The sequence below is a fragment of the Populus alba genome, chromosome 13 (genome assembly GCF_005239225.2).
Source record: "Populus alba chromosome 13, ASM523922v2, whole genome shotgun sequence".
In the NCBI taxonomy this organism is placed as follows: domain Eukaryota; kingdom Viridiplantae; phylum Streptophyta; class Magnoliopsida; order Malpighiales; family Salicaceae; genus Populus; species Populus alba.
Window position 1 is genome coordinate 11,388,797 of NC_133296.1, and position 12,437 is coordinate 11,401,233.

General features: G+C 27.9%; 1 protein-coding gene across 1 annotated transcript; it reads right to left on the minus strand.

Annotated features, from left to right (window-relative positions):
• Positions 1-2,898: 2,898 nt before the first annotated feature.
• Positions 2,899-5,482, minus strand: LOC140954191 (putative 12-oxophytodienoate reductase 11; the record flags this gene model as incomplete). The annotated part of the gene is made up of 4 exons (XM_073403828.1): positions 2,899-3,644; positions 4,179-4,355; positions 5,044-5,174; positions 5,301-5,482. Coding segments are annotated over 4 exons (1,083 nt in total), but the record flags the coding sequence as incomplete, so codon positions are not given.
• Positions 5,483-12,437: the final 6,955 nt, after the last annotated feature.

Sequence of the window (12,437 nt, forward strand, 5' to 3'; positions counted from 1 at the left end):
AACATAAGAATATAACTCTTCCCTACTAAACATTATCTATATTAAGCTCTAAAGAGCTAAAATCAAGCCTCGATCACAAAGCAATACTTTGGCACACCTTGGAGAAATAAATTTGGAGGTTAGGAGCAATGTCATTAAAAATGACATCATTTCGATGAAGTCAAGAATTTCATACAATGTATGAGAAAAGAAACTATCAAGAGAGATTCTGCTACTTACCTTTAACTATGGAAAACCACTGGTAGCATATTTTGTCATTAAATTTTGAAAAAATATTGTAAAAGCCTTAATTAGAAAACAGTTTCATTCATATATTTCAATTGAAATGGTAGTGAATAAAAAGGTAGCTTGAAGATTTCAACTTTTTTTTCGTAGAAAATGCATTTTGATTCCTAAAAGATGAGGTAGCCATGTTAAAATAAAATATCTGTTATGATTACTTTTTCTTGATCAAGGAGTGAAAGAAAAAGTTGCAACTTTTACCTTTTCGATGATATTGAAAAACCATTATATTGTAGAAACCCATTGATTATTAAGTGAATACATTAAAGCATAAGTTGCAAATTTCTTCCTTTTTTCTCTTTTCCTTTTTCTTACTTCGGTAATTAATAGAGAACCACTCATCCAGGACTTGAGAAGGTAGCTCAAGATCATATAGTAGAAAAAAGAAAAAAGAAAAAAGAAAAAAGAAACCTAGTGATCACGAATGAGTGAAAAAGAATGAAAATGCAGATTCTCGATACATACAACAATCCACCAGCATCCATGTGGAGAGCCTCTAGTAAAACAAGAAAATTATTTTCTTTTCCTTTTGGCTTCCACTATCGACAATGCAACCTCTTTGCTTTTTGAGCACCAATTTCGGAGCACCGATCAGCCATCAAAGAGCCGGCGGCTTCTTTGCAGGAGAGGCTCACAACTTCGAGCCTTCTTGCTATTTGGTATTATAATAATATTTGTTTAGTAAAGTATTTTTTATTTTAAAATATATTAAAATAATAATTTTTATTTTTTAAAAAAATTATTTTTAATATTAATACATTAAACAATCTAAAAGATCAAAAATATTAATTTAAAGTAAAGAAAAAAAAATATGTTTTTTTTTTTCAAAATCACTTTTAAAATGCAAAAACAAATAAGTTCTAAAGAATAAATCATCTGATTTTATTAAATATTAAATGATATTTATTAGATATTTTTAAATAAGAATAGATTGAAATTTAATTTTTTTTAAAAAAGCCTCAACCTGCAGCTATTTTTTTTTTGTTGAAAACTTAATAAAAAATTAACACATGATTTTATTTTTTTAAAAAAATAATAGATAAATAATCAAGCAAAAAAAAACAATGAAAAGGCCAAGTGTGTAGGCCTCCAAGTGGTTTTTTTATGGGTCACCAAGGCGTAGATGCATGGCTTATTTTTGGCTTTTAATATTTTCTCTTTTAATTTAAATTTAAATTCATTAAAATAAATAAATTAAAAGTATATTTAGGATATTATTTTTCATAACTCATTTTTTACCCCCAATTGTTTCATGTATTTTCAACAATAAAATTCTTGAAAAAATATGTTTTCAATAAAGTTCAATCAGTTTTTTGTTAGTTTATGAATTGTTATTTATTTTGTCAATAGAAAATTTAATTAATTAGTAATCCTATATATATATATATATATATATATATATATATATATATATATATATATATATATATATATATATAAAGAGAAACCCTTGCAAGGAGAGAATTCATCCAACTAAAACAAAAGTAAAAGGCAAGCAAAAGAAGCCGAAAAATAAAAAAAAAAGACAAAAAAACCGTAGCCCCAAAAATGTAATTCTCCATAATAGTCCAGCTACAGCCCACTAGAATCAGATTTCGACCATTATCACCAGCACCGCAGCGCTGGCCATCCACTGCCCTGCTCTTCCCCACACAACGTTGCTTGATCATTAGCAGGAATGCCAACAGTAGCGACAACACAACCCAGAAAAAATCAGCAGGGTATCATTAGCAGTGAAGAAAACAACAATAGAAATTTCTTCACCAGCGATCACTCTTGATCGAAGGAGATGGATTGCACCGACCATATAGTGTGGAAAGAGAAGACGAGAAGTAGATGATCAGTAGGTCCACACGCCACCCAGACGCGTTAGCGCAAGAAATGAAGCATCGCTACCCAACTCGTCCTTTCGCGTGTAAACACCATTTGGTCCAGTTCCAACCAACCCCAATAACTCGCAGAAGTCAATTTTGAATCCTAATGTGTGATTTCCTTGTTGTCAGAACTATTCGCAATATATATTGGATTTTGATTCTCGAATACATGTTTGATTGTTGGCCATTCTTTATCTTGTTTTGAGTAATTTGTGGTTTATGTTTTATATTTATGTATATGGGCGCTTGTGGGGTTGCTGTGTAACTTGTGTTTATATGGACTTTGTTGTGAGATGTTGAATTTTGTCGTCCAAAGGATGTGATTTCATTTTCCTAAATGATGCGAGAATAATTTGTTTTTCTCCATTGAATCAGCTTCTGAATGGTATAATACCTAAAAGGTTTTGTCAACAAGTTGATTTTTTGTCATTAAAAAACATAATCTTGTTTTCCCCTGAAAAAAACTGTAATTTTCTCTAAAAATAGTTTTTTTAATATTTGAATTTTTTTTCTTCGAAATTGATTTTTTTTTTTCTGAAGATTATTTATTTAATAAGTATTATTTAAATTATTTTTAAATTTTCAATCCATTATCATGCATGCGTTTGATTGTAAATGTAATGCAAAATATATATGAAATATTTACACATTTCCTCGCATAACTTGCAGAAAAAATGATTTCTCTTTAGCCAGTTGGCCTGAAAGCAGTACTGCCTCCTGAAATGCGTTGAACTCTGTCTGCTTAAAGTTATAAGAAGAGACTCCAAATTATGCATATTCATTTAATAAGTATGACAAATGTCCTTAGAATTCACCAAGGAGCTTAAATACAATGCAAATATCAAATTTTGTAATGACTGAGCAATTTAAGATCCAATTTTAATCTGCGAGAGAACTAAGCAGTGGATTCAAGAAAGGGATAATCAGTATAACCAATGACAGGATCTGTTGTATAGAATGTGCTGCGATCGTACTGGTTTAGCGGTGCATCAAGCTCAAATCTTCTCGGTAAATCTGGATTGGCCAAGAACACACGGCCATAAGCAACAAGATCTGAATAGTTCTCTGCAACAGCTTTGTTTCCTTCTTCCCTATCATAGCCTCCAGCAACAATGAAAGTGCCATTGAAAGCCTTTCTCATGGGTAGAAGACTGTGCGGGGATTCTACTCTTTCCCCCACCGTCTTCATTCTTGGCTCAACCATATGGCAGAAGAGAATCCCATATTTATTCAAGGATTCAACCATGTACAGACCCAAAGCTCCTGGATTCGAGTCTCCTGCTTGTCCGTAATTTGCATAGGGAGAGAGTCTTATTCCAACTCTATCAGCTCCTATCTCATCGACTACAGCTCCAACCACTTCTAAGGCAAATCGGCAGCGGTTCTCTAGGGATCCACCATATTGGTCAGTTCGATCGTTTACTTGATCCTTCATGAACTGGTCAATTAAGTAACCATGAGCCCCATGGATCTCAACTCCATCAAAACCTAAAAAGCCAGTTCGTTTATCATGTTACCAAAGAATTTAAATAACCACTTCGAATACAAACGTTTAAAATCCTGAAACTTGAATAGAAGAAGAAAGATTGATTTGAACCAGTATCAAATTTATATGACCAGGAGATGGATGATTCATGATCAATTCCAGATTTCTAAGAAGCAGTAAAGTGGTGGTTTTCAAATGAAGCAGCTTGGCTAGAAACAGGGCAATTGCTTACACCTGTTACTTTCCCCAAACAAAGAATATTGGCAAACATTCATTTTTAAATGGTTCTCAAACACAGCGAGATGTATTATGATGAAATAGCAATCCTTAATTGCACAAAAATATGAACTGCAGTATTCTTTTATTTTCATCTTCTTGTTTTTTATTCTGTTGTTCATAGAACTACTTCTGCAAGTTTTCTAACTGAATTTCTCGAGTGAAAAGCCTAGAGAGTTAAGTATTCTTATATGATTTATCTTGTTGAAAGTAAAGATAAATTTCACATTCTGACTTCCACTTTGGAAAATAAAGCTTACCAGCTTCCATAGCATTCCTTGCAGCAATTCTATAGTCATTGACAACATGAGGAATTTCGTCTGTTCTTAGTCGCCTTGGAGTGGTGAACTCTACAGCATCAATTCCATTAGCTCGAAGTTGAGGGGCTAGTGGCTTGTCTGTGCATGAGATTGGAGCTTGCCCATTTGGCTGGAAATCTGAATAGGCAAATAAGAGACAAAAAAAAAAGTTATATTTATTAATATAAGACTACACTTTTGAGGAAAATCTCCTGCATCATATACGCTTAATGCTTTTGACTAACACACAGTTATAACGTGCTGCTTTTAGTGAATTCAACAGCAGTAGAACTAGAATTTAACTCTGTATTCCAATTTAACTCTCTTCAAACAAAGCAATTTCTGTCAACTCATCTAAGAAAAAAGTTAGACGCGTCACTATTACAAAAGAACCAGACACACTGGCTTAGGCTGAAGCAATGGTAGAAACCTTCTCATATCAAGTTCATCCAAAGGCAACAAAACCATAACTATAACTCAAATATCTCAGCAGCATCTATAACAGTAATTAACAAGAATGACATCCATGGTTTCATTTACCCTTTATCTACACAAGTGGTCTATCTAAATAGTAAGCCTTAACAGCCTGGTCCATTTCAACATGCACAGGTTGGATCATGGCATCCACTTTGAACCAAACTCATGAGCCCTTTATTCGAGCCAGAGAGGGGGATTTACTTAGGAGCATTGCATCAATCATGAAAAGTTTTGAAAAGGGAAAATAACTGCTCTGCTTGAGAGACATATCATATTCTTTTCAACTCAATGCAAGTTCAGGTTATTCTGGATAGAAGATAATCCATATGGGAGATTCAATTCAACTCACCTCGATTTGAAACCCTTCCAACATGCCAAATTTGACAAAAGAATATGCCACCTTTGGCATGAACAGCATCTACAATGGGTTTCCATGCCTCCACTTGCTCTTTAGTCCAAATACCAGGAGTATGTGGATACCTGTAATTTAACAAGAAATCATAATTTCAAATCAAAATATCATTGAAATTATGAAACATAAAAATAGATAGATAGATAGATAGATAGATAGGCTACTGACGATAAAAAAAAAAAAAAAAAAAATACCCTTGAGCTGTGTCGGAAATTCCGGTAGCTTCAGCTATGAGAAGACCTCCTTCGGTGGTTCTCTGAGAATAATACAAGATTGCATGCGGCTGGGGAACATTGTTATATGATCTCTGCCTAGTCAATGGTGCCAGTACTATCCTGCAAATGGACAGCAGATCATAATTTAATTTTACCAAGCTTCACTGGTAAATTCATTCATCTATTTACACATTTGAAAACATACCAAAACTTAATTTTTATTTCTCAATAACACATTTTTAAATTGAAAAAAGAAAAAAGCAACAACGTTGAAAATAGACATTTCTTGAATTTGACGATTTATTGCTCAAAAGAAGTGTTCAGACTGGAAAAGAAAAAATGCCAACTGGGTTTTTCTACAAACACCTGTCCCTTCTAGATTTTTTGTCCATTCAAGCTAAAAAGGAAAAGAAAAATGCAAAGAGTGTGGTATATACACACGTACCTATTGAGAAAGATTGAACTTTCCCATTTTGTAAGGGGTGAGAAGAGGAGCAGCCAGTGCATGATTGTTGGACTTCTCTTCTTCTTGATGCATTTTGGTTTCCATATCCGGTGTCAGCTACGCATTAGACTACTGTTTAGACAAGAATCAGAAGATTGAAGAACTAATTGATTTGTTGATGAACACCTCTATTTATAGACTGGATATTTGTACTCCCTGAAGTCTCAAAATATGACAAGAAGGTGGTTCGATATGGGAAAATTCTGATATCATTCATGACGTCTATAAAAGGATGTGTTTCAGGTGTTTGGTGTAGTAATTTAGGTTATTTTTTAAAATATTCTTATTTAAAAATATATTAAAATAATGTATTTTTATTTTAAAAAAATTACTTTAATTTTAATATATTAAAATAATTTAAAAATACTAAAAAATATTAATTAAAAATTAAAAATAATAATTTTTTAAAACATAAAAACATGCCGGTCGAATAAATAAAGGGAAACACTGCTTTGATCTTTATAAAGCTGCAATATTTCCTAAGACAATGATTTTAGCTCGGTTTGTTTTTGTGATATATAAGTATTTTAAATTCAAATTATTTTTTTTATATTTTAAATTATTTTATTGTAATGATATTAAAAATAAATAAATATTTTAATATATTTTAAAATTAAAAATATTCTTAAAAACAACTATTATTATATTTCAAATAACTTGAGTTTATTTGGAAGTATGGTTGCGGTTTCTTTTCAAATAATTTTTCATATCAAAATGCATGTCAATGATGTTTTTTATTTTTAAAAAATTATTTTTGATATTCGCACATTAAAATGATTTGAAAACATTAAAAAATATTAATTTAAAGTTAATAAAAAAATAAAAAAAATTATTTTTTTCAAAAAACACAAAAATAAATAGATCTAGCTAGTATAATATATGGAATATTATTCAAAATTCCAAGTTTTTTAAGAGGCTGCAGGAGAGAATTTTCTGGAAAAATACAAAAGCTACAAATTAGTTTCCTACTTTGACATTAAGGAACATGGTTTCCAATTTTGCATCTACGAGATACGTCATTGACCAGGGATCTTTATAAAGCAGCAATATTTCCTAAGACAATAATTAGCTCGGTTTGTTTTTGTGATATATAAGTATTTTAAATTCAAATTATTTTTTTTATATTTTAAACTATTTTTTTGTAATGATATTAAAAATAAATAAATAAATATTTTAATACATTTTAAAATTAAAAATATTTGTAAAAACAACCACTATTATAATTTAAAATAACTTAAGCTTATTTGACAGTGTGGTTGCGGTTGTTTTTCAAATAACTTTTCATGTCAAAATAAATTCCAATGATTTTTTTTTATTTTTAAAAAATTATTTTTGACATCAACACATCAAAATAATTTGAAAACACTAAAAATATATTAATTTGAAGTTAATAAAAAAAATTTAAATTTTTTTTTAAAAATATTTTTAAAATATAAAAATAAACACACAGCTAGTATAATACATGGAATATTATTCAAAATTCCTAGTTTTTGAAGAGCCTGCAGGAGAGAATTTTCTGGAAAAATACAAAAGCTACAAATTAGTCTCCTACTTTGACATCAAGGAACATGGTTTCCAATTTTGCATCTACGAGTTATGTTATTAGTCGGTTGCATTTTGAAGTGAGGTTTTTTAAAAATATATTTTATTAGAAAATATATTAAAATAATATATATATATATATATATATTTAAATTTATTTTGATATTAACATTTTAAAACGGTATGAAAACATTAAAAAAATTAATTTAAATAAAAAAATAATATTTTTAAAAAATATTTTTAAAATAAAAAAAATGTATTGTACTTTAATTATGAGATAAATATCTTGGGTGCAGTCGTTATCATTTAGAGCCCGTTTGGCTCTGTGGCTGCGGCTGCGTTTCATGGAAAACACAGCGCGCAGCCGTTTGGTTAAAGAAAAAAACATTTTACTGTTCACTGGGCCCCACTTAAATTTTGCGTTTTTAACGCAGTTCATGCTTTTTTTACTGTTCAATAAACAGTGCAATTAACATGAACAGTATATAGTGTATACTGTTCATGTGAACAGTGTAGGAGAACTGCACTGTTCACTCAAAAACCAGTGAACACTGCACTTCTCTTGCACTGTTCACTTGCCTGCGTTTTTTTTTTTTTTTTTTTTAGTGTGTGTTATTTTTTTTAGTGTGTTATTTTTTTAACATTTTAAAAAAATAAATTAGTTTAAAGTGAAATTTATACCTGATAATATTTTATCTAATTTTATTACATGCTAAAATATTTATAAAAAATATAGTTTTTTTTATGTATTTCGTATATAATAAAATTATAAATGGTTTTATGGAATAATAAAAAAATTTTTATATAAAGTATGATTTATTTCATGATAAAATAGCAATAGTTAAATCTACAATATTTAAATTAAAAATCATAAGTACTAATATATATTTTTAAAATTATTTTATAACCTCAATTTTAAAATCATTTTTAACCAAACACATTAAACTATTTTTTCTTCAACTTCAATTTCAACCACAGTTTTAACCAAACACCTATTTTTTCAAACCAAACTCAACTAAAAGTACTTTTTATAAAACAACTTTTTTTAAACCACAACCACAACAGCTACCGCAATGCCAAACACACTCTTAGTTTGAAATTATTGCTTCCGACTCTTGTACTTTAGTTCAACTTGTGGTTTCAAATTTGGCACATTTTTAGCGTTTTGATAATTTTTTTTAATGATTTTTATAAGTCAAAATTTTCATTTTTTATTTAAATCCATATCCTTTGTATCCTTAACCATTACCAAAATTATTAAATAAATGTTAAACGAAGATTTGAATATTTATTTACATATTGAATATATTTGGATGAATGTGAGAGTAGTGGTAGTTTTTTTTTTTTTTTTTTTCAGTTCTTAAAGAAATAGATATCATAATTTTAAAACCCGATCTGACCTGACGGGTCGACCCGAGAGCCGACTAGCCCGAAACTAAAACCTGACTGAGTTAAAGAATAAATAAATAAATAAAACATGGAATTTAACACAAGCATGAGGATAAATATAAGAATTTTATGAATAAAGAAATTTTTTGAGTTCTAAGAAACAAAAAATAAAATCTAGTGCTAACAAATAAAAATCACAAAATTCTTAAATGAGAATGAAGAATAAAGAAGTTTATTATATATTAAAATTTTTAAAGATAAAAACATCATAACTTCATAGAGGGACAACTAAAACATTCAATATTCTTCATTTATGTAACAAATTAAAAAAAAAGTTATTATAACCTTTTATTTTTAAAAAATAAACTAGAAAACCATAACAATGCATAATAGAAAAAATAAATTAGGAGGAAACCTTTTATTATATATATCATTACATTTTATAAAATAAACTATATACATGAAATATTAATTTCTTCTCCTTCTCCTCCTCCCCTATCTTCACCTATCCTTCTTTCAATTTTAGTTATTAAATTCGGATAGGCCCGACAAGTCAACCTGGGACTCGATCAACTCGGTGGTTGGACCGGTCCGGATAAGGCAAAAGATCAGGATACGTAAAAAACCTGAAAAACCAAGTTAACCTGTGACCCGAGCGACCTGATAAAACTTAGTTGAGACCCGATTTGTTTTTTTTCAAATGTATTTTCTCTCTTAGATTGAGACTCCTTTTAATATATTGTAGTTGATATTAACCATTTTAAAAGTTCACTATATAAACACTAGAAAAATTTTTTATTTTTTAAATGTGGGATTTGAAACCCTTTAATAGATATATTTTATTTTCACAAGAAAAAACTATTTTTTCAATATGAAATTCGAAGCCTTTTAGTATATATACTCTATATTCATATGAAAAAAATTATGTTTTTTCAATGTAAGATAAAAAATCCTTTTGGTTTAAATATTTCAACTTAAAAGGATAACATGTTAACTTATTATTTTTTTTCAATGTGAGATATTTTTTTTTTTGAAATAATATCTTTAACTTCATTATTTTATAACATATATAATCTATATTCATATGGATTATTTCTTAATCTTTCATATAAAATATTAAAATTTTAATTATTTTTTTATTTTTCTGGATTGATTCAAGTTAATTTATATAATTTGAGACCTTTTCTTAACTGGTTAATCCGAGTCAAATCAATAACTATGCATTTAATTTCTCTATATGTTATCATAATATCTCTAAATCTTGACATCAAATCAATCACAATAATGTCAAAATCCCTAATAAATCCTAAAGAACAATATCTTTATATACCCACGTGAATCTATGTTTATTTACACAATAGGTAATCAAATCAAAATCTTCACATTAGTTAAATAAAAGTCCTGAGCTAATAGCTTTTATAGAAATTATAGAGGTAGAGATTGATTTTAAAACATACAAAATTTAATCATACATGAGTCACTTTCCCTTACGCTTTTCTACTAGAGCTATATACCTTAGATTTCTTCTCTTTTCCATCAACCTTCAAGCCTAACTTTTTCTTTTGGATTTTTTTTAAAAATTTCCTTTTCATACACCAATAATTAAATAGATGAATCTTGAACATCATTTTGATGTCACAAATGTTAAAATGGTTATATATAGTAGCTGCTAATTGAAAAAGAATACAAAATAAAATTCCATCTAAATTAAACATTATAAATAGGTGTGAAAAAAAAATCATCTCTTTTTATTAGATTCTAATTTAATCAAGTTTTAAAATGTATAGATTCGAACACAGAAACTCACAAGTTTTGTAACCTTTATTTCTTTTACTTTATCCTTCAAATTTTATGTATTAACTTGAAATAACCAAATTTATTTCCTAATGATTTGTCATGAAATTTAGGATAGAGATTAAAATAAATTAACATCATTACATTATTTTTTTATCTAATAAAAAGGTTATGGGAAAGTAACTTTATCATGGAAAGTTAAAAATTTTACTTCTTATTTATAATTTATCTTTTTTGAATTTAGACATGTTATTTTTGGATTTTTGTTATTATTGAATCCACTTAACTCCATTTCATCACAAGGTAGTTATCATCTACAAATAGGTTTTACCTTAAGTATAACTTCATATAAAATATTTTATCAACAACAAAAAGATAGCTTCTTTTTTTCACACCTATTTATAATGTTGCTCTTTAAATCTTGAAACCCTAGCATTAAATTCCCTTATTATTATTATTTTTTCAATTTTGAAACTTTTTTTTTATTTTGAAACTTAAATTTCAAATCTTTTTAATTTTGGAACTTAAATTTTAAAGCTTTTTTATTTTAAAATTTAAATCTTTAAAACATCTAATTCACCTCGTAGATATTATTGTTATCTTAATCTTATAAAAACAAGTTAAATATTTAATAAAAATATTAAAGTTCTTGTATTGGTTTCTTTATTGTATTTTGAAGTTATAAGTTATAATCAAATGTTATACAACATTTATTATGATGATAGACAATGGAAAACAACTCTAAACGTCAACTATTTTTTTTTATAAGCACAATGTGTGTGTATCCAATAATTATAATTGTTTTTGGGCTGAAATTTATGATCAACATTTATAATAATTGGAATGAATATATTCTTATTAGTGTTGATATGTATTTTTAGTGTTATTTTATTGTAATTCTAGTTTTTATCTTTTAGTTATATATATATTAATTAATTAGTATGTTAGTTGTTTTGACATTTTTAAATAATGTTAACTTTTTTTAGACGATTCTATGCTTTTAAACACAAAATTTCAACAATAACTAAATAGTTTATTTTATTTTAAAATTACTTTTTTAAATTTATATGCCTCTCGCCCTTCTCTCTATCTCTTTGGAAAAAAAAAATTAAAACCTAGTTTTTTCTAAAGCAGTTATTTAGTAAATCACTAGCGATAACATCATTTTTCCCCCCTTATTCATGGTTTTAAATTATATGGTTTTTTATTATTATTTCATGTTTATAGATCTAGACTTTGTATTTAGATCTAATTTTAAATTGAAGTACAACGGTTGTTTCTAGCTTGATAAAGAAGATTCATAATATTTAATGAGCGGCCCATTTCCCCCTTTAATTTACAAAGACTTGGACTTATCTATATGTTTGAGATGTAATCAACTCCTATAAAGACAACTGAAATTAAAAAAAAAAAAATTAGAGGGTTTTATTTGTCTTCCAAATTATTGAAAAGTGTAACTTTTCATTATTATTATTATCATCATCATTCTCATCATCAAAACAAGTTATAATTCTTTGAATACGCTATTATAAAATTAGCAAATATATACAGACATGGCGACAAATATTTTTGTCGGTTTACCATGACAAATTTTTCAAATTGAATATGCCCTCGTTGTATTCATCGGTAAATATCAACATAAATATTTTATTTGCATATACCAAGAGAATTACAATGAAAAACAATACTAACAAGTACGATGACATGTTTTTCTTTAGATAAAATTACCAACGAATTTAAGTTTGTCGATAAATGAGGGTTTGAGCTAATAAAAAAGAATTTAATCTAAGCCAAATGATATTAAAGGAAAAATAAGAAGAAGAAAATAGAGAGAAGAGAAACCTTAAACTTGAAGAGAGAGAGAGAAGGAGAAAGAGTTTTGGGTT